This window comes from Haliotis rufescens, unplaced genomic scaffold (genome assembly GCF_023055435.1).
Source record: "Haliotis rufescens isolate VD_foot unplaced genomic scaffold, xgHalRufe1.0.p SCAF_6, whole genome shotgun sequence".
Taxonomy (NCBI): domain Eukaryota; kingdom Metazoa; phylum Mollusca; class Gastropoda; order Lepetellida; family Haliotidae; genus Haliotis; species Haliotis rufescens.
The window spans coordinates 25,049,098-25,073,116 of NW_025964334.1; the positions used below are offsets into that span (position 1 = coordinate 25,049,098).

At 44.8% G+C, this 24,019-nt stretch overlaps 1 protein-coding gene across 2 annotated transcripts; it reads left to right on the plus strand.

The window, feature by feature from the left end:
* The first annotated feature begins 1,024 nt into the window (after window positions 1–1,024).
* LOC124111430 (SH3 domain-containing YSC84-like protein 1) lies at window positions 1,025–23,185 on the plus strand. 2 transcript variants are annotated; one of them, XM_048386113.1, is made up of 10 exons: window positions 1,025–1,100; window positions 3,959–4,090; window positions 6,229–6,269; window positions 7,581–7,715; window positions 10,534–10,598; window positions 11,261–11,502; window positions 14,881–15,085; window positions 16,596–16,821; window positions 18,714–18,890; window positions 21,664–23,185. In XM_048386113.1, the coding sequence occupies exons 2-10, from the start codon at window positions 4,017–4,019 to the stop codon at window positions 21,771–21,773; spliced, it is 1,275 nt and encodes a 424-aa protein (XP_048242070.1). In that variant the 5' UTR covers window positions 1,025–1,100; window positions 3,959–4,016; the 3' UTR covers window positions 21,774–23,185. The 2 variants fall into 2 exon arrangements, with proteins under 2 accessions (XP_048242070.1, XP_048242069.1); XM_048386112.1 differs by lacking the exons at window positions 1,025–1,100; window positions 3,959–4,090 and having other exon boundaries at window positions 5,400–6,269.
* The last annotated feature ends 834 nt before the right edge of the window (window positions 23,186–24,019 follow it).

Here is a 24,019-nt window from a genome sequence, read left to right on the forward strand (position 1 = left end):
CTTGCCGTAAAAGGTGACTATGCTTGTCGTAAGAGGCGACTAACGGGATCGGATGGTCAGGCTCGCTGACTTGGTTGATGCATGTCATCAATCCCAATTGTGTGGATCGATGCTCATGATGTCAATCACTGGACTGTCTGGTCCAGACTCGATTATATACAGACCGCCGTCATATAGCTGTAATATTGCTGAGTGCGGCGAGCAAACATGTTGGGCGACTGACTGATGGTGTGCTGACAAAGAGCATTTGCCCCCTGTTAAAGAAGGTTGAACATAAAGGCAGGGTTTGCTTCGGTAGCATAACGTGAAACTTTGTATACTCACCAGTAAAGAGTTGAAAGTGCCTTTGGCTATTGAGAGTGCATGTGTTGTTAATTTTTATCCTTTTCATTTTTTGCCTTTCCAAGGCAGCAAGAAGGACTCGTGTATTCAATATCTAATATGAAACATACAGACATTTGTAATAAATGATAGAGTTAACATGGCCCCACGTCTGACATATGTTCAAAGGGGAGTAGGGTTTATTTCCCGAGGTGACCTCAATAATATTACATCTGAATCTTTGCAGTACAAAATGCAACATTTTGATTATTATATTTTTTACATTTGTCTTTTCAAAGGCAAATAATTGGACTTGGTTCAAATGTAGGTAGGGTTCACTTCCAGAATATAACTGATGAACGGTTCCATTTGTTTAATTAAACTTTGTGCGGAGTTGCTTCGGTTCCTCTTCAATTCAGGAATTTATCATTTTCATATTTGTTTTCACTTCCCTGACAGAAATTTCAACTGAAGGTATGGTATGTGGCAAGTGCCAAACTTATAAACCTTTCAGCATTTCCCTAAGAAATGTAAGCTTAATTATTTTACTGGGCTAAACGTGCGTGTGTTTTGTTTCAAAAGTTTTACGGTCAAGTTCCTCACAGCGATAACCCGTTCGCGGGGCTCTCTATACTACCGAGAGTGTAACGAAGGTGTCACGGGCTGGGAAGGAGCTTGTTTTACAGTGTTTAAAGGGAAGTAACTCTCGATGCTCTGTAACACGGAAGTGAACAAGATTCAACTGTTGTTGTTCGGGGAGGGCTATATTTTGTCATATGGTAACACTTCTTTACTTTGTCGTGTCATGTTAACGCTATTTCTTATGTAACACTGGCTTGTATCATAATGACCAAACCCGATTTCTGTCACTACTAACTATTGTAGCTTCTTCATTTGTACGTACATTTATGTTCATAATTTCAACATTCCCGCACCGTCATTTATGTCTTTCACTTTTTATAGACATGTCTCGTGTGAAAACGCAGGTTTTCATGAAATCATGCTGTTTACAATATGTATGATTAATGTTGTTATGGCCATTGGCTTGTCAAAGAAAACTTTGAATAACAAATTTATTTCATATCTGAAAACCAATGTGTTATGCTCTGATATGCAGAGGTGATTATTCTAAGTTCTAAGTGGCTCTAACATGCTGTTACTTTTGACATGTTTGACGCATTAAACACAAAATTATTGCGGCACTCATGAGCTACTTTCACGATATAATTTTACAAGATCATGCCGCTTTCTAGCAAGTCTCACGTCCCTCGATCTCTAGACACTAATTGCACTACTTTCTAGCCACTATTTTGCCACTTTCTAGCCACTATCATGTCACTCTAGCCTCTAGCACACCACTTTCTAGCCACTATTATGTCACTCTAGCCACTAGCACACCACTTTCCAGCAGCTATCATGACACTCTAGCCATAAGCACACTGCTTTCTAGCCACTATCATGTCATTCTAGCCACAAGCACACCGCTTTCTAGCCACTATCATGTCACTCCAGCCTCTAGCACACCACTTTCTAGCCACTATTATGTCACTCTAGCCACTAGCACACCACTTTCTAGCCACTATCATGTCACTCTAGCCTCTAGCACACCGCTTTCTAGCCACTATCATATCACTCTAGCCACTAGCACACTGCTTTCTAACTAATATCATGTCACTCTAGCCACTAGCACACCACTTTCTAGCAGCTATCATGACACTCTAGCCATAAGCACACTGCTTTCTAGCCACTATCATGTCATTCTAGCCACAAGCACACCGCTTTCTAGCCACTATCATATCACTCTAGCCACTAGCACACTGCTTTCTAACTAATATCATGTCACTCTAGCCACTAGCACACCACTTTCTAGCAGCTATCATGACACTCTAGCCACAAGCACACCGCTTTCTAGCCACTATCATATCACTCTAGCCACTAGCACACTGCTTTCTAACTAATATCATGTCACTCTAGCCACTAGCACACCACTTTCTAGCAGCTATCATGTCACTCTAGCCACTAGCACACTGCTTTCTAGCCACTATAATGTCACTCTAGACAATAGCACACCGCTTTCTAGCCCCTATCATGTCACTCTAGCCACTAGCACACTGCTTTCTAGCCACTATAATGTCACTCTAGACAATAGCACACTGCTTTCTAGCCACTATAATGTCACTCTAGACAATAGCACACTGCTTTCTAACTAATATCATGTCACTCTAGCCACTAGCACACTGCTTTCTAGCCACTATAATGTCACTCTAGACAATAGCACACCGCTTTCTAGCCACTATCATGTCACTCTAGACAATAGCACACTGCTTTCTAGCCACTATCATGTCACTCTAGCCACTAGCACACCGCTTTCTAGCCACTATTATGTCACTCTAGCCATTAGCACACTGCTTTCTAGTCACTATCATGTCACTCTAGCCACTAGCACACTTCTTTCTAGCCACTATTATGTCACTCTAGCCACTAGCACACTGCTTTCTAGCCACTATCATGTCACTCTAGCCACTAGCACACTGCTTTCTAGCCACTATCATGTCACTCTAGCCACTAGCACACTGCTTTCTAGCCACTATCATGTCACTCTAGCCACTAGCACACTGCTTTCTAGCCACTATCATGTCACTCTAGACAATAGCACTCTGCTTTCTAACCACTATCATGTCACTCTAGCCACTAGCACTCTGCTTTCTAACCACTATCATGTCACTCTAGCCTCTAGCACACTTCTTTCTAGCCACTATTTTGTCACTCTAGCCACTAGCACACTGCTTTCTAGCCACTATCATGTCACTCTAGACAATAGCACACTGCTTTCTAGCCACTATCATGTCACTCTAGCCACTAGCATACTGCTTTCTAGCCACTATCATGTCACTCTAGCCACTAGCACACTGCTTTCTAGCCACTATCATGTCACTCTAGCCACTAGCACACCACTTTCTAGCCACTATCATGTCACTCTAGCCACTAGCACACTGCTTTCTAGCCACTATCATGTCACTCTAGCCACTAGCACACCACTTTCTAGCCACTATCATGTCACTCTAGCCACTAGCACACTGCTTTCTAGCCACTATCATGTCACTCTAGCCACTAGCACACTGCTTTCTAGCCACTATCATGTCACTCTAGCCACTAGTACACCACTTTCCAGCAGCTATCATGTCACTCTAGCCACTAGCACACTGCTTTCCAGCAGCTATCATGACACTCTAGCCACTAGCACACCACTTTCCAGCAGCTATCATGTCACTCTAGCCACTAGTACACCACTTTCCAGCAGCTATCATGTCACTCTAGCCACTAGCACACTGCTTTCCAGCAGCTATCATGACACTCTAGCCACTAGCACACCACTTTCCAGCAGCTATCATGTCACTCTAGCCACTAGTACACCACTTTCCAGCAGCTATCATGACACTCTAGCCACTAGCACACCGCTTTCCAGCAGCTATCATGTCACTCTAGCCACTAGCACACCGCTTTCCAGCAGCTATCATGACACTCTAGCCACTAGCACACCGCTTTCCAGCAGCTATCATGTAACTCTAGCCACAAGCACACCGCTTTCACCGCCTCAGACTGTACGAGACCTCATCTAAGGCCACCATTATTCCAGTTTGCTGCAGACTGTAAAGATGGGGACATAGACTAGGGCCTGTCAACCAATCACAACGATGGTGAACACACCCATACCACACAGCCTCAAGTCTGAGGCCAAGAAGGCGGCCAAAATCCTGCGAGAGTTCACCATGCCAACTAGCACACTGCTTTCTAACTAATATCATGTCACTCTAGCCACTAGCACACCACTTTCTAGCAGCTATCATGTCACTCTAGCCACTAGCACACTGCTTTCTAGCCACTATAATGTCACTCTAGACAATAGCACACCGCTTTCTAGCCCCTATCATGTCACTCTAGCCACTAGCACACTGCTTTCTAGCCACTATAATGTCACTCTAGACAATAGCACACTGCTTTCTAGCCACTATAATGTCACTCTAGACAATAGCACACTGCTTTCTAACTAATATCATGTCACTCTAGCCACTAGCACACTGCTTTCTAGCCACTATAATGTCACTCTAGACAATAGCACACCGCTTTCTAGCCACTATCATGTCACTCTAGACAATAGCACACTGCTTTCTAGCCACTATCATGTCACTCTAGACAATAGCACACCGCTTTCTAGCCACTATTATGTCACTCTAGCCATTAGCACACTGCTTTCTAGTCACTATCATGTCACTCTAGCCACTAGCACACTTCTTTCTAGCCACTATTATGTCACTCTAGCCACTAGCACACTGCTTTCTAGCCACTATCATGTCACTCTAGCCACTAGCACACTGCTTTCTAGCCACTATCATGTCACTCTAGCCACTAGCACACTGCTTTCTAGCCACTATCATGTCACTCTAGCCACTAGCACACTGCTTTCTAGCCACTATCATGTCACTCTAGCCACTAGCACACCACTTTCCAGCAGCTATCATGTCACTCTAGCCACTAGCACACTGCTTTCTAGCCACTATCATGTCACTCTAGCCACTAGCACACCACTTTCCAGCAGCTATCATGTCACTCTAGACAATAGCACTCTGCTTTCTAACCACTATCATGTCACTCTAGCCACTAGCACTCTGCTTTCTAACCACTATCATGTCACTCTAGCCTCTAGCACACTTCTTTCTAGCCACTATTTTGTCACTCTAGCCACTAGCACACTGCTTTCTAGCCACTATCATGTCACTCTAGACAATAGCACACTGCTTTCTAGCCACTATCATGTCACTCTAGCCACTAGCACACACCGCTTTCTAGCCACTATTATGTCACTCTAGCCACTAGCACACTGCTTTCTAGTCACTATCATGTCACTCTAGCCACTAGCACACTTCTTTCTAGCCACTATTATGTCACTCTAGCCACTAGCACACTGCTTTCTAGCCACTATCATGTCACTCTAGCCACTAGCATACTGCTTTCTAGCCACTATCATGTCACTCTAGCCACTAGCACACTGCTTTCTAGCCACTATCATGTCACTCTAGCCACTAGCACACCACTTTCTAGCCACTATCATGTCACTCTAGCCACTAGCACACTGCTTTCTAGCCACTATCATGTCACTCTAGCCACTAGCACACCACTTTCTAGCCACTATCATGTCACTCTAGCCACTAGCACACTGCTTTCTAGCCACTATCATGTCACTCTAGCCACTAGCACACTGCTTTCTAGCCACTATCATGTCACTCTAGCCACTAGTACACCACTTTCCAGCAGCTATCATGTCACTCTAGCCACTAGCACACTGCTTTCCAGCAGCTATCATGACACTCTAGCCACTAGCACACCACTTTCCAGCAGCTATCATGTCACTCTAGCCACTAGTACACCACTTTCCAGCAGCTATCATGTCACTCTAGCCACTAGCACACTGCTTTCCAGCAGCTATCATGACACTCTAGCCACTAGCACACCACTTTCCAGCAGCTATCATGTCACTCTAGCCACTAGTACACCACTTTCCAGCAGCTATCATGACACTCTAGCCACTAGCACACCGCTTTCCAGCAGCTATCATGTCACTCTAGCCACTAGCACACCGCTTTCCAGCAGCTATCATGACACTCTAGCCACTAGCACACCGCTTTCCAGCAGCTATCATGTAACTCTAGCCACAAGCACACCGCTTTCACCGCCTCAGACTGTACGAGACCTCATCTAAGGCCACCATTATTCCAGTTTGCTGCAGACTGTAAAGATGGGGACATAGACTAGGGCCTGTCAACCAATCACAACGATGGTGAACACACCCATACCACACAGCCTCAAGTCTGAGGCCAAGAAGGCGGCCAAAATCCTGCGAGAGTTCACCATGCCAAGCGCCAGAGCTGGACCAGACAAACTCATTCCTGGTATGTGTAGTCAGTATCAATACTGAGTTGAAGTATTCATCATAAGTATTGAGGTGAGGTGAAATGGTGTTTAACGTTGCATCCAAGATTATTGCACTTATATAGCGACATGCATGCACATGTGTTTGTGGCTGCTTGTACTAGTCCAGACTGATGCCGATTTATAGTGCTAGCCCACTGAGATACCATGCCGCAGTTTAACAGGGACGCCCCACCCTGACATAATAGACTGACACTGAGACAACCAGTTCTTGTTTTAGCCCCTCAATGCCGGGCGCCAGACAACAACAGGTAACAACAAGTACCATCTTTTAACGTCATTTGGTACGTGGATCGAATTCTGATCTTCCGCTCTACTACTAGACCTTGGAGGCAATATCATAAGTATTGAGTGTAAGCAAATGATAAGTATTCTCCTACCCACAGAGCCCACCTTTCTGGTAGGTACATTGTTTTCTCAATCCTATCATTTTCTGGAATTTAATCCCTTAAATTGTACATGTATTTAACAGCTATTTCAATGTTTCTGTGCACCAAGTAGGGTTTCGTCTTGGATTTTAAACTAATTAAAATTTAGTTTTCAAGTTTTCATGGCAACAACTTTGACTTAGATTGAAAATGGTGGTAGTGCTCCTTTCTGGAGCTGATCTTGAAAACCCTTCAATATTTCTTCACTAGACTTGGCTTATAGATAGGTCTAGTGGTAAACTGGTGCATTTGATAGTTTGGGATTTTTAAAAAAATTATTTTTTGAGTTTCCATAGCAACGGCTTAGACTTAGAAAAGGTGCTAGATCTTGAAAACCATAAATATTTATTGCCTTGCACATAACTAGACATGTCATATTGGCGGGGGATATAAAAAACAATGAATCCCTTAAAGCATGATGCCCATTTCAGGCAACACGATCAGATCACGGTGAATTTGTTGATTACAAGAGCTGATAGTGTTACTTAGCTTATAAATGACAGGACACAGTTTGTCTGTCCTAAATGCCTGCTGCAGATCTGGCCTTCTAAATCAATACATAGGCGTAGTGAAGTATCGAGTCATATTGATACATATCAAGAACTCTACATGGTAGGTTCATCTCAACTTCCACATGTTCAACATTTCATGAGTAGATGGTTTTATATCTGCAATATCTTCAGTACTGTCATGCAGTACTTTCCAGATGCAATTATCTTGAATGCGACATTAGTCCCCATTTCACCTCACCTATTACAAACTTTGTTTCACCTGACTTTCACACCAGCATATGATGGTTTTGAAACTCATGACATGCTTCCTTTCATCTTTGTGGTGTTGCAGCTGGTATTCTTGCAAAGGCCAAGGGTCTGGCCATACTGACCGTGGTGAAGGCGGGGTTCCTGGTGACGGCGAGAGGGGGTAGCGGGGTCGTCATCGCTAAATTGGAGGATGCTGATGAGGACTCCCACACCTGCGGTAGGTAGTGATACAGAGATAGGACACCTGTGATAGGTTGTGATACAGTGACAGGACACCTGTGGTAGGTTGTGATGCAATGACAGGACACCTGTGGTAGGATGGGATACAGAGACAGTACACCTGTGGTAGGTTGTGATACAATGACAGGACACCTGTGGTAGGATGGGATACAGAGACAGGACACCTGTGGTAGGCTGTGATACAGTGACAGGACAACTGTGGTAGGTTGTGATACAATGACAGGACACCTGTGGTAGGCTGTGATACAGAGACAGGACACCTGTGGTAGGCTGTGATACAGAGACAGGACACCTGTGGTAGGCTGTGATACAGAGACAGGACACCTGTGGTAGGTTGTGATACAGAGATAGGACACCTGTGGTAGGTTGTGATACAGAGATACTACACCTGTGGTAGGTTGTGATACAGTGACAGGACACCTGTGGTAGGTTGTGATACAATGACAGGACACCTGTGGTAGGTTGTGATACAGAGACAGGACACCTGTGGTAGGCTGTGATACAGAGACAGGACACCTGTGGTAGGTTGTGATACAGAGATAGGACACCTGTGGTAGGTTGTGATACAGAGATACTACACCTTTGGTAGGTTGTGATACAGTGACAGGACACCTGTGGTAGGTTGTGATACAATGACAGGACACCTGTGGTAGGTTGTGATACAGAGACAGGACACCTGTGATAGGTTGTGATACAGAGACAGGACACCTGTGGTAGGATGGGATACAGAGACAGGACACCTGTGGTAGGTTGTGATACAGAGACAGGACACCTGTGGTAGGTAGTGATACAGCGACAGGACACCTGAGGTAGGATGGGATACAGAGACAGGACACCTGTGGTAGGTTGTGATACAGAGACAGGACACCTGTGGTAGGTAGTGATACAGAGACAGGATACCTGTGGTAGGATGGGATACAGAGACAGGACACCTGTGGCAGGTTGTGATACAATGACAGGACACCTGTGGTAGGTTGTGATACAGAGACAGGACACCTGTGGTAGGTTGTGATACAGAGACAGGACACCTGTGATGGGATACAGAGATAGGACACCTGTGGTAGGTTGTGATACAAAGACAGGACATCTGTGGTAGGTTGTGATACAAAGACAGGACATCTGTGGTAGGTTGTGATACAGAGACAGGACACCTGTGGTAGGCTGTGATACAGAGACAGGACACCTGTGGTAGGCTGTGATACAGAGACATAACACCTGTGGTAGGTTGTGATACAGAGACAGGACACCTGTGGTAGGTTGTGATACAATGACAGGACACCTGTGGTAGGCTGTGATACAGAGACAGGACACCTGTGGTAGGCTGTGATACAGAGACATAACACCTGTGGTAGGTTGTGATACAGAGACAGGACACCTGTGGTAGGTTGTGATACAATGACAGGACACCTGTGGTAGGCTGGGATACAGAGACAGGACACCTGTGGTAGGATGGGATACAGAGACAGGACACCTGTGGTAGGCTGTGATACAGAGACAGGACACCTGTGGTAGGTTGTAATACAATGACAGGACACCTGTGGTAGGCTGTGATACAGAGACAGGACACCTGTGGTAGGTTGTGATACAGTGACAGGACACCTGTGGTAGGTTGTGATAGAGAGACAGGATACCTGTGGTAGGTTGTGATAGAGAGACAGGACACCTGTGGTAGGATGGGATACAGAGACAGGACACCTGTGGTAGGATGGGATACAGAGACAGGACACCTGTGGTAGGATGGGATACAGAGACAGGACACCTGTGGTAGGCTGTGATACAGAGACAGGACACCTGTGGTAGGTTGTGATACAGAGACAGGACACCTGTGGTAGGATGGGATACACTTCTGGCATAAGTGCCCCTGGCGACTGAGAATAAAATCTCATCAGTTTGTTTATCATCTTTATATATGACTACTTATCCTATCTCACATGCTATATGCCCTTCTGACCATCCCCGCATCACAGCTCCTCTAGCTTTCAGCTCTAAAAATGAGAATGATGTGGCAGGGGTAGTCAGGAGATCAAGTAAGCTCACAACGCACAGGATTACGGTGTGTGATCCATTTGTTTGGGTGGTGTCTGTGGTGATGCTGGGATGTGTTCGGGGGAAATGTCTTTAGAGCTGGAAACTTTGTTCTAAGGATAGAATGAAGAAGTGTAAAGTGTATATACAGTATCTAAATAAATAATTTCTTATAAAATTTTCCAATTTCTGGAGTCCTGTTACAAATAGGAGCTTCTGCCCAGGTAAGTCTGAAGCTCCTTGAAATGAATATTGAGGGATGAAATATATGATAACAGTGTTTTCATTGCCACGAACCCCATTCACGCAAAGACACTCTCATCTATACATTATACAATGCATAAATAAAGTTGTGATTGACATGCGGTAGATGGTAGAAAACTGTGAGGTGACACAAAATGATGACTAATTATTTCCATGTGGAGGGACTGTCGTTACTGTCCAGGGGGCACGGGTGGCCCAGTCGTCTAAGGTGCCGCGATGCGCTGTGCAGAGTTGCGTCCCTTGAGCACACCAGAAACTATGATTGTGGGTTCGAATCCCGGTTCGCCTCGATTATGTTTCTAGGTTTGTCAGCACCATACCCGTGCTCCTGGGTTTCACCGAAGTGGTAAACGTCTGAGACCTGCATCACTTCGTGCTTTCCTCCCACGTTAAGCTGACACTCCACTCTATAACTGGAATACTGTTAAAAGGGCTCACTCAGTTTAAACCATGATATAACATCCATTTTGTTAAATATATGCATTGCTTCACACTTTGTGTTCCAGGTTGGTCCGCTCCCAGTGCAATAGGAATAGCGGGTCTTGGGGGAGGCTTCGAGATCGGGGCCGAGGTTAGTGGAGACAAGTCCTACAGGTTATAAATATCACAAACTTTGATAGTCTAGGATCACATAGCACGATGATGTTAACTTTCCAAAAGAACCATGTGATATAAAATCATGAAGATGATTGACTTTCTTTGATCTTTGGGAGAATTTACTACTATTGTCTTTGCTCTCACAGTAGTGCTTACTGTATGTAGCAGGATGTGGAGTCAACCTACAGATGATAATCCTTACCTTGTCAGCTTGATGATGGGGTTAACCTCTTTGGTCATGTGGACAAGGCATCCGACCTCGAATCAGAATGTCCAGGGTTCGAATCCCATCACGGGAATTGAAAATTTTATAATCAGTACATTGGTGCCCAATGTGGGCTCGAAACATTTATAGTAACTATGAGCAAAATAAGTCTCAGTACCGTACTTTGTGACCTGGGACGTGCCTTTCGTTGATGGGGAAGTATGTTCCAGAGTGTGTAGTCATCCCACAGATGAGATCCTTACCTTGTCAGCTTGCTGACAGGGTTAACCTCCTTAGTCATCTGGACAAGGCATCCAACCTCGAATAAGAATGCCATGGTTCGAATCCCACCTTTGGAATCGGCAACTCTATGGCCACGGTATGTTATGGATATATTTGTTTGCATATTTCAACTACCATGCTTCCGACAGGTGACAGACTTCGTCATTATCCTGAACAAGAAGTCTGCTGTCGAAGCCTTCTCCAAGGGAGGTAACTTGACCCTGGGTGGCAACTTCACGATTGCAGCGGGGCCGCTAGGGCGCAACATCGAGGGTGACGTCTCTCTGAGAAGCCCAGCAGCAATGTACACATACTCCAAGACCAAGGGAATATTTGCAGGCATATCGATAGAGGGCAGCGGACTCATTGAACGCAAGGATGCCAACAGAAAGTAAGTATAATTGCCATGGTATTGTCTGTGCTGGGATCTGAACCAAAACATCACTCACTCCTAGGGTGTCCCTGTATGGATTCTGTAACAGAACAGGTCCCCAGTACCCCATGCTTGTCTCCCTGAGGGGATTCTGTGACAGAACATGTCCCCAGTACCCCATGCTTGTCTCCCTGAAGGGATTCTGTGACAGAACAGGTCCCCAGTACCCCATGTCCGTCTCCCTGAAGGGATTCTGTGACAGAACAGGTCCCCAGTACCCCATGCTTGTCTCCCTGTAGGGATTCTGTGACAGAACAGGTCCCCAGTACCCCATGTCTGTCTCCCTGAGGGGATTCTGTGACAGAACAGGTCCCCAGTACCCCATGTCCATCTCCCTGAGGGGATTCTGTGACAGAACAGGTCCCCAGTACCCCATGTCTGTCTCCCTGAGGGGATTCTGTGACAGAACAGGTCCCCAGTACCCCATGTCTGTCTCCCTGAGGGGATTCTGTAACAGAACAGGTCCCCAGTACCCCATGTCCGTCTCTGAGGGGATTCTGTGACAGAACAGGTCCCCAGTACCCCATGCTTGTCTCCCTGAGGGGATTCTGTGACTGAACAGGTCCCCAGTACCCCATGCTTGTCTCCCTGTGGGGATTCTGTGACAGAACAGGTCCCCAGTACCCCATGTCTGTCTCCCTGAGGGGATTCTGTGACAGAACAGGTCCCCAGTACCCCATGTCCGTCTCCCTGTAGGGATTCTGTGACAGAACAGGTCCCCAGTACCCCATGTCTGTCTCCCTGAGGGGATTCTGTGACAGAACAGGTCCCCAGTACCCCATGTCCGTCTCCCTGAGGGGATTCTGTGACAGAACAGGTCCCCAGTACCCCATGCTTGTCTCCCTGAAGGGATTCTGTGACAGAACAGGTCCCCAGTACCCCATGTCCGTCTCCCTGAAGGGATTCTGTGACAGAACAGGTCCCCAGTACCCCATGCTTGTCTCCATGTATGGATTCTGTGACAGAACAGGTCCCCAGTACCCCATGTCTGTCTCCCTGAGGGGATTCTGTGACAGAACAGGTCCCCAGTACCCCATGTCCATCTCCCTGAGGGGATTCTGTGACAGAACAGGTCCCCAGTACCCCATGTCTGTCTCCCTGTAGGGATTCTGTGACAGAACAGGTCCCTAGTACCCCATGTCCGTCTCCCTGAGGGGATTCTGTGACAGAACAGGTCCCCAGTACCCCATGTCCGTATCCCCGAAGGGATTCTGTGACAGAACAGGTCCCCAGTACCCCATGTCTGTCTCCCTGAAGGGATTCTGTGACAGAACAGGTCCCCAGTACCCCATGCATGTCTCCCTGAGGGGATTCTGTGACAGAACAGGTCCCCAGTACCCCATGTCTGTCTCCCTGAAGGGATTCTGTGACAGAACAGGTCCCCAGTACCCCATGCTTGTCTCCATGTATGGATTTTGTGACAGAACATGTCCCCAGTACCCCATGTCTGTCTCCCTGAGGGGATTCTGTGACAGAACAGGTCCCCAGTACCCCATGTCTGTCTCCCTGAGGGGATTCTGTGACAGAACAGGTCCCCAGTGCCCCATGTCCGTCTCCCTGTAGGGATTCTGTGACAGAACAGGTCCCCAGTACCCCATGTCCGTCTCCCTGAAGGGATTCTGTGACAGAACAGGTCCCCAGTACCCCATGTCTGTCTCCCTGAAGGGATTCTGTGACAGAACAGGTCCCCAGTACCCCATGTCTGTCTCCCTGAGGGGATTCTGTGACAGAACAGGTCCCCAGTACCCCATGTCCGTCTCCCTGAAGGGATTCTGTGACAGAACAGGTCCCCAGTACCCCATGTCTGTCTCCCTGAGGGGATTCTGTGACAGATCATGTCCCCAGTACCCAATGTCCGTCTCCCTGAGGGGATTCTGTGACAGAACAGGTCCCCAGTACCCCATGCTTGTCTCCCTGAGGGGATTCTGTGACAGAACAGGTCCCCAGTACCCCATGCTTGTCTCCCTGAGGGGATTCTGTGACAGAACATGTCCCCAGTACCCCATGTCCGTCTCCCTGAGGGGATTCTGTGACAGAACAGGTCCCCAGTACCCCATGTCTGTCTCCCTGAGGGGATTCTGTGACAGAACAGGTCCCCAGTACCCCATGTCCGTCTCCATGTATGGATTCTGTGACAGAACAGGTCCCCAGTACCCCATGTCCGTCTTCCTGAGGGGATTCTGTGACCGAAATGTCCCCAGTACCCCATGTCCGTCTCCCTGTAGGGATTCTGTGACAGAACAGGTCCCCAGTACCCCATGCTTGTCTCCCTGAAGGGATTCTGTGACAGAACATGTCCCCAGTACCCCATGTCTGTCTCCCTGAGGGGATTCTGTGTCGGAACAGGTCCCCAGTACCCCATGTCCATCTTCTTGTAGGGATTCTGTGACAGAACAGGTCCCCAGTACCCCATGTCTGTCTCCCTGAGGGGATTCTGTGACAGAACAGGTCCCCAGTACCCCATGTCTGTCTCCCTGAGGGGATTCTGTGACAGAACAGGTCCCCAGTACCCCATGCTTGTCTCCCTGAGGGGATTCTGTGACAGAACAGGTCCCCAGTACCCCATGCTTGTCTCCCTGAGGGGATTCTGTGACAGAACATGTCCCCAGTACCCCATGCTTGTCTCCCTGAGGGGATTCTGTGACAGAACAGGTCCCCAGTACCCCATGCTTGTTTGCCCTGAGGGGATTCTGTGACAGAACAGGTCCCCAGTACCCCATGCTTGTCTCCCTGAGGGGATTCTGTGACAGAACAGGTCCCCAGTACCCCATGCTTGTCTCCCTGAGGGGATTCTGTGACAGAACAGGTCCCAAGTACCCCATGCTTGTCTCCCTGAAGGGATTCTGTGACAGAACAGGTCCCCAGTACCCCATGTCTGTCTCCCTGAGGGGATTCTGTGACAGAACAGGTCCCCAGTACCCCATGCTTGTCTCCCTGAGGGGATTCTGTGACAGAACAGGTCCCCAGTACCCCATGCTTTTCTCCCTGAGGGGATTCTGTGACAGAACAGGTCCCCAGTACCCCATGCTTGTCTCCCTGAGGGGATTCTGTGACAGAACAGGTCCCCAGTACCCCATGCTTGTCTCCCTGAGGGGATTCTGTGACAGAACAGGTCCCCAGTACCCCATTTCTGTCTCTGAGTGTCTGATATCCATGCACAGTAATGTTTATGAGCTTGGAAAGTTCATTTATCACTGGTAGTTACCATGGTTACTTGTGTTCTATCTGAATGTGACAGCCTCTTAATTCTGCCATAAGAATATGTTTGTATGCTCTAAAAAATGTATTTTCCAATTATTTTAAAATGTTTGTTATGCGCCTGTTTCCTGTACGTAGGTTTTATGGGCAAGACATCCGAGCCTACCGCATCTTGATGGGGGAAGTAGATCCCCCGGCGGAGTGTGACGCCTTGTATGAGGTTCTCCGCACTCACCGGGAAGTCGCGGTCAGGGCGGCAATGAAGATGGCTAAGGAACAAGCATGGAAACACAGGCACACGATCAAAGATGTGGTCACCACCGGCATAGCACACAAGCTCAGTGTGAGTGTAGATTTATAAACTTGCAACTTGAATGTACCGTATGATAAACGACTTCTGGGCTTGTTTTCATAAGAATGTATACCGTATTCGACGTAATAAGCGCCCACAAGCGATATTTGCTGATGTATTGGCTAGTGAACAAGCCCAATTTGCATCCCTTCCGATTGATCAGTGTACACAAGACTAATATGTTCGGTATAACACACACACGTGTGTTATATGCACCCTTATTTATGGGCAATTAAATTCTGGAAAAATATATCTGTCGAACATAAGCATTTCAGGCTGTCAGCATAAACAATGAAATTTATCTTTCAACTATGTTTTTTTCACCAAAATAATATTCTAATAAGAGACCCCTATTTCTAATTTTGAGAGCTCTCTGGGCGCTTATTACGTCGAATACGCTAGATTTGATTTATCATGCCCATGAAATTATTCTTGACTTGAAGCAGCCCAAGCAGGACACTTACATGTCTCCAACAATGTAAGTCCCATCAATTTCATTCTATCTATTCGATGAAATATAATAAATGTTATTATCAAAACGATTTGTTACCATGTCTCGAAACTAACATTAGGGAGGCCCCACGATAGCTGTCTCGTTTGTTATGTCGGCATGGTACTATAGAATTGATGTGATCGCATTTACTCATGAATTTTAATGCAATACCAGAGGCTCCGAGTACTGAAATATTGTTTTCATAAGAATTTATATATTTTGTGTAGAAGGTTGTAATTATGATTTATGTCAAAACACCAGCTCCCTGTCAGGATGTCAGTGTAGAAGAGGCCGTATGCCATAAAGATTGTGTGTTTAAAATGGCTGATTGTGTGTCTCCAAAATGTAATTTTCCCCATTTCTGCTTTTATCACACACAAAATTAAAAAAGATAATACTTTTTGTTACCCTGCCTGGTGCTTGGCATTATGGTGATTAAACAAGGACTGAATTGTTTTTAAAGGCATTACTTGAAAACAAGGACTGGTTGGCTCACGGTCAGTATACTGTGTCGGAGAGGGGTATCCATGTTAAACTGCAGCATAGTATCTCAGTGAGTTAACACTATAAAGTCAGCATTAGTCTGGACAATCAGCTACACATGCATACATGTCGCTGTGTAAGTGAAATAATCTTGAGCGTTCTGTTTATCCCTATTTCACCTCACCTCACCTGTAATTCCCCTGTAGAAAGCACTTGTATTTTGAGGGGGCGCAGGTGGCCCAGTCGTCTAAGGCTGTGCAGAGTTGCGTCCCTTGGGCACGCCAGAAACCTGTGATTGTGGGTTCGAATCCGGGTTCGCCCGATTATGTTTCTAGGTTTGTCAGCACCATACCTGTACTCGTGGGTTTCACCGAAGTGGTAAACGTTCGAGACCTGCATCACTTCGGGCTTTCCTCCCACATTAAGCTGACACGCCGTGATATAACTGGAATACTGTTAGAAGCGGTGTTAAACCCAACTCACTCACTCACTTGTAGTTTGATGCATTTCTATTTTTAATCTCAGGCTTTCCGCTCGGGAGAAAAGGGAGATAAGAGCGAGTCTACAGGTGACAGATCGTCGCATGTTTCGGCACATGATTCGGCACATCAGTGGGCTCGCGAGTCGGCACAAGACTCAGCATGGGAAACAGCATCATCTGACAAGATGGACAAATTTGCCCGGACCTATTCATCGAAAACTGTCACAACCAAAACCACTCATGTTGTACGAACGGCGTCTACTGCATCAGGTGAGTTTGTGATCATTGTATCGAAAACCTCTCATGTTGTACGAACAACATCCACTGTTCTGTGTGCCATGGGTTGCTTTAATAAGCTGAAAGATGCAAGATGAATGCAGATTCAATCACATTTACAATGATGTTAGACAAACCAGACTTGCTGAGGAGAGGAGGCGTGCGAGTCTCATTGCCTAATTTCTCCATCCCGGTTTAGGTGCCATACATTGGTAGTAATCAAATTTAGTCTCAAAACTCACTCACTCACACTGCGAGGTTGTATGTATCAGGGACTAAGAAGTATTTGTTACAGCAAGGTATTTGGATGTATAAGTATGATTGTGGCATGTTCAAGCACAGCAGTAAGGCAGTGAATATTATTGCTCATTGTGGAATATTGGCCTCCGATACCTATGGGTTAAAAAAATTACAAAATTGGTTCTCAGGCAATGTTTTTTTTTTAAATATAGTGCGGGTGGGCGGTGTCTTTTTGGGGGGGGTGGGGGCGGGGGGAGCGGTCTTAAACTCGGGATGTAAACAAATAAACAGTTGTGTAACCAAATAAACAATTGTGTACAATTAACCTGGGAAAGGGCCACCCTACATAAATCTATTCCTTTGATGAGTAAAATACTGGAATACAGTATTTGACTACCGTTGGACCTGGAATATGTAAGGATTTTTTATTTTTTTTATAAAAAATGGAAATAAAAATGAAATGTGCGGCAAACTTTATGATGATGTGGGCAGTGCCTGAGAACCAAAAGTATTAATTTTTTTTAGCCTAAAGTAGTTTAGGCCCCATGGGTGATTTTGTGTTTTTCCAAGTGCTCCAGCAATCCTCACTTTGATATATGTGACCCGTTCGGAGAAAAGTGACCTTATAGGTGCTGGGATACAATTGTGCTGTTATGTAATAAAGAAAGATGTTTGACGTCAACTTTCTTCTGTAAAAATCGCCATGTGTGCAGACTGTAAAAAAGGATTGTATTTTTCTCTTGTTAGTTTGTAGTGTAGTAAAAATATGATCTCAAAGCATTTTAGCGTATATGTCTCCTTTCAATTAATCATACAGTATATCTAAAAACTGCAATTATTACATAAACAGAAATAAGTATGAAAATGGGAACTTGCAGAAAATTAATTAATATGAATTGAAGCTCATCAGATGTAGTTTTGTCTCCTGGTTGGTCACAAATAATGGGCAGCGGTAGAAGCTAACAGTTTCAGTCCACCAGTCCTTGTACATCTTCCCGAGGCAAGAGAGTTGACTGACTTTAAAAGTCCTTGCCGAACTAGGCTGGAATTCCTGGGCTGGATCGTAGCGCCACCAGTGGTTATTATGAGTTATGTCCCTTCTGAGCCTCTCCTATGGACCAATCTGATTCCATCACTTGCACTTGTTTCAAACAAAATGGCGGCGCCCAGTCAAGACAATCTGATCATTAATCAAGATCTATATTGTGATAAAATGGGTCTTACATCGAGAAGTGCATCAAATCATGTGAGCACCTTGATTAAAAACATGAAAAGGTTTGGAAAATATCTGTTGACAATGAGTTGGAGGTGCACATGATTTACAAATCCTGCAATCGACCGTAATCTGCAAGACAATTTGCGAACCGGATTTCGAATTCGTGTGCATAGACTCGTTAGTCCAGCCAAAATGTAACTCCATAATACCAGCCTAGTTCGGCAAGGGTGGAAACTGGACTTTCATAGTCAGTTAACTCCTTTGCCTCAAGAAGATGGTCCTTGTAATGAAATTGTATAGCAAAACCCATAAAAATGGCAAATTTCTACTCATCCTTATGATACCTTAACCATTGGGCAATTTGGCAAGGACTACAGGACTAGTGCCAATTTCTAAAGCTGATGAGTATTGTTATATATTTCCTCTGTAGGCAAGGCACAACTCCGGCACTCCCCACCTAGTCTGCGTCACTCGCCACCTAGTCTGAGCATCCGAAGTAGAGACAAACCTCCGAAGACAGATGCAGTTGTCAAGTGGGACAACCTTGTTGCTGTAGCCGAGATTCCATTCCGAGGTCAGCTGTCATGTGACCTCTCATTCAAAACTGGTAGGTCACAACTTCACAACTCTGAAGAAGTATTCTGACACTGCAACAGTTATCATTGCAGTTCATGCTAGATCCAAGCAAAGGCTTCTATACTTTAATGTTTTCCAAAATCAGAATTTGCAACCTTTTTAACAATCTCATTAAAATCAGATCTCACTACCGCTCATCAAAGATCTGAGGACATCCAATTGCAGGTCACGTAAGACCGACCTCTCGCGAACTTTAACAGACCAATGGAAAAACTGACAAGAAGTCAACATTAGCCAATCAAAAGGTAACTTTCTCATGTTTTACGGCACGAGCTTCAAACTGGCGACTACGCTTTGAAACGTATTTTGACAAGTTCTCGATTATAATTTTGAAACCTGAACAAAAGAATATTCTGGACTTGCTAATAGATGGCCTAGATTGTATGGTTTCCATCATAAACATGATAAAGCCTGTAACTTCATTTGGAATACCCCGTGATAAATTTTCGAGGTTGCATGATTAGAACACACATTCCGACTGTCACTTTCATGATCTGGTAAGCGATGCTCTAATTGGTCAGATGAAAGATCGTTCTTATGTAACACGTAATTGGATGTCCGCAGATCTTTGTTTAGCTGTAGCGAAAACTAAGATCTAATTTTAATGAGATTACGTTTTTAAGTACTTGTACTTAAGTTAATATCAGAGATATCACTATGGGATCTTTTTTATCCCCCGCCGCGCGAAAGCGCGAAGCGGGGGATATAGTATTCACGACCGTCCGTACGTCCGTCCGTACGTCCCACCTGTTTGTTGCCGCGATATCTCAAGAACTAAACACTGGATTGTCTTCATATTTGGAACTATGGTGTATATACAGACTCCGCAGACACCAGTCAGTTTTGGTGACCTTGACCCCATTTTAAAGGTCACAGCAGGCATATCTGCTTTTGGAGTTGGAAAACGGTGTTGCCGCGATATCTCAAGAACTAAACACTGGATTGTCTTCATATTTGGAACTATGGTGTATATACAGACTCCGCAGACACCAGTCGGTTTTGGTGACCTTGATCCCATTTTCAAGGTCACAGCAGACAAATCTGCTTTTAGAGTTGGAAAACGGTGTTGCCGCGATATCTCAAGAACTAAACACTGGATTGTCTTCATATTTGGAACTATGGTGTATATACAGACTCCGCAGACACCAGTCGGTTTTGGTGACCTTGATCCCATTTTCAAGGTCACAGCAGACAAATCTGCTTTTAGAGTTGGAAAACGGTGTTGCCGCGATATCTCAAGAACTAAAGACTGGATTGTCTTCATATTTGGAACTATAGTGTATATACAGACACTGCAGACACCAGTCGGTTTTGGTGACCTTGACCCCATTTTCAAGGTCACAGCAGGCAAATCTGCTTTTGGAGTTGGAAAACGGTGTTGCCGCGATATCTCAAGAACTAAACACTGGATTGTCTTCATATTTGGAACTATAGTGTATATACAGACTCCACAGACACCAGTCGGTTTTGGTGACCTTGACCCCATTTTCAAGGTCACAGCAGGCAAATCTGCTTTTGGAGTTAGAAAACGGTGTTGCCGCGATATCTCAAGAACTAATCGCTGGATTGTCTTCATATTTGGAACTATAGTGTATATACAGACACCGCATACACCTGTCAGATTTGGTGACCTTGACCCATTTTCAAGGTCACAGCAGGCAAATCTGTTTTTGGAGTTGGAAAACGGTGTTGCCACAATATCTCAAGAACTAATCGCTGGATTGTCTTCATATTTGGTACTATGGTGTATATGGCGGGGGATATTTCGTCACTCTGTGACAAATACTTGTTTCTGTATTTTTTGTAACATACGTTATTGTAGAAGTACTGCATTTAATTTTCACAATGTTTTATGCATATTGAATCCAGCGCACATATACATCCAGTGTATTGGATGGCCCTCAACTTTTTTTGAGTATTTTAGTGGTGAGTGAGTGAGTTGGGTTTTATGCCGCTTTTAACAGTTTTCCAGTTATATTGCGGCGTGTCAGCTTAATGTGGGAGGAAAGCCCGAAGTGATGCAGGTCTCAGACGTTTACCACTTCGGTGAAACCCACGAGCACGGGTATGGTGCTGACAAACCTAGAAACATAATCGGGGCGAACCGTGATTCGAACCCACAATCATAGGTTTCTGGCGTGCCTAAGGGACGCAACTCTGCACAGTGAATCATGGCACCTTAGACGACTGGGCCACCCGTGCCACCCGAGTAGTTGACAGTGGGGTCAGAAATGTTTAGTTGTATTGTTAAATAATGACACTGAAAACAGGGTAGACCCCATTGCAGAGTTTGACATGATGCAGAAATGTACGTAAAAATGTATAGAATGGACGCAGAGAAAAAACATATTGCATCCAAAGGGATGCACAATGATATTCATTTTACCAAATTCTTGACAACACATAGGTCCTGTAATTATGGTCAGTAATTATCAAATCTTTCAGGACAGTAAAGTACACCATTTCATTAATTTACAAGTCCCTCATATTTCATGTAGAGACCCTTGAAATTAATTGTTAAATGTTCCATGGGCCCCCAAGTTTTGTGAATCAAGGTAAAACCCTGCCATTGGTCATATCTAACTAGTCCACATGTGACTTCGGACTAGTGAGTTATGTAAAATAACTAGATTTGGGGGTAAAACAACTGGTTCATCTAGATTGTTACTAGTCTCGGACTAACAGACTAGTGGCTGTGTCTATCCCTGTGGAACAAGTGCCGACTATTCGGATGTTTGTTGCAGGAGACAGGATAGAGATTTTGACAAGGACGGACTCCCAGTTTGACTGGTGGGAGGGAAGTCTGCAGGACAAGGTCGGCATCTTCCCTGCGAACTTCGTCCGAGTGCTGTAGGAGGCTGTGTTCCAGACACACAGAGTTCCCTAGACAACCATACATTCCCGCCTCTCACAGTCCCTGACATGCAGCAACACGTGGCTGTCTCATGCCAAGGGACGGGTCCAGGAAGAGTTGGGGGGATTACGCACACGACACAAGAGTCACAATAAACACATGCTAGGTTGACACATGGTGTCAAGGTGTCTGTAAAAATGGAGGTGCAAAACTAAATGACTAGTACACATCTACACCAGGAACAGAGACTGTTGAGACTGTCTTCAGTCAAAAAGAAAAAAAATGAGCAGCTAAGGGCTGGTCCGGTGACCTCAAACTTCGTTTGGCAAGGACTGAGACCTGTCTGACAATTTTCATTTTTTGGTCGGTAAAACACCCAAGTCTAATGCCCATTGTTTCATCTACGATCAAAAATGAAAATTGTCATGTGGACTTTAAACTCGCCAGGCGGGTCGACCTTGACCCTCCAACCACGTTGGCAGTCGAACTTGACCTTACCCACCTTTTTCTCCAGGGGTTAATGCGGCTCATTTCAGGTCTGACTTGACTTGCAAAAACGTATTTAAGATCAAAAATGAAAATTGTCATACTGACTTGAAACTCACCAGGTGGGTCGACCTTGACCCTCCAACCACGTTGGCAGTCGAACTTGACCTTTCCCACCTTTTTCTCCAGGGGTTATGGGGCTTGTGCAATGACTTGCAAAAAAACGTATTTAAAAGTCCTTGTTTAATGTGAAATTTTGTAAATTTGTATGCCAAAACCACAGCTACTGTGATGATCATATTGATATTACAGCATAAACCACAGATTACATTGTCAACCAAGGAAATCAGATTATTTATACATGTAGATATATTTGCATTCTTGCATAAGCATTAATCATTTTTAATTATTCATGAAAAGATATTTTTGAAAATTGAGGTATAACTCAATCACAATATTTTACCCAGAAACAATCATAGTTCATCTTTATTTAAGCTTACACTGGGATGTGAGTGAGTGAGTGAGTGAGCTAAGATTTAAAGTCACATCGGCAATATTTCAGCCATATCGTGACTAACACTGATTTTCAGACTCATAGCCAGTGATTATTTATTCACTTTTTGTAAAACCCATGGCAAAGTAAATATTGTCTAGTGTGTATTATACAACTCCGGGGAAAATAAGCAGAATATTCAACAACACCTGACATTTTTAATGAATGTATTCATGTTCTTCCAACTTCTAGATGCCTATCAAAGACTTCAGGATATTCGAGGTTTTCTACTATTCTTTTTGTTGGATCTGGGTAGAATAGGTCTTCAGCAACCCTAATCTCATTAAAATCAGACCTTAGTTCTCGCTTTGTTTAGCGGAAGGGAGGACTAAGATCTGATTTTAATGAGATTGTCAGCAACCCATGCTTGTCGTAAGAGGCGACTACCAGGATGGGTGGTCAAGCTCGCTGACTTGGTTCATGCATGTCATCATATCCCAATTGTGTGGATGAGTGCTCATGATGTCAATCACTGGATTGTCTTGTCCAGACTCGATTATTTACAGACTGCCGTCATATAGCTGGAATATTGCCAAGTACAGCGTTAAACAACAAACAATCAAACAAAACAAAACATTTTTGTGGAAATGAAGTATTGCAATCTCTTTTTCTTTTGTCCATTGCTGGATGGTATGGTGCTGATGCATTCTGGGATATTTTTATTATTTTGAGAAAACAATGTGCTATTGTTGTTATGGTTATCAACTGTTTTTGTAATGTGTAATAGTTATGTACAGTTCATTATGTCAAGGTCACCATCAATGAAATGTCTTTCTGATGTGTTCAATCAAAGGTGTCATGTGTGCATCATTTATTTATTATTATTTGTAAACGTGTTATTTGCAACAACATAATATTTGTATTGTTAAACATGATGGTCAGGATTGGCCCTATTGTCAAAAGTGCAGCAATTTAATGTGCAGAGTTGCCTCCCCTAACCATGCCATAGTAGGCTTATAGTTAGAATCCCACATTCGACCTTCTTACGCTCCTTGGCCTTCTCCTTGGCCTTTTCTTGTCCCGTGAAGATCCGTTGTAGAATAGGTCTTCAGCAACCCATGCTTGCCGTAAGAGGCGACATACGGGATCCTGTGGTCAGGCTCGCTGACTTGGTTGATGCATGTCATCGATCCCAATTGTCTTGATCGATGCTCATGATATTAATTACTAGATTGTCTGGTCCAGACCCAATTATTTACAGACCGCC

Excerpts from the sequence above, each read along its gene's own strand:
- LOC124111430 (XM_048386113.1), top strand. The coding sequence starts at position 4,017 with ATGGTGAACACACCCATACCACACAGCCTCAAGTCTGAGGCCAAGAAG. Across the intron at positions 11,503-14,880 it reads CGCAAGGATGCCAACAGAAA|GTTTTATGGGCAAGACATCC; the intron begins GTAAGTATAATT and ends TCCTGTACGTAG. Across the intron at positions 16,822-18,713 it reads AACGGCGTCTACTGCATCAG|GCAAGGCACAACTCCGGCAC; the intron begins GTGAGTTTGTGA and ends TTTCCTCTGTAG.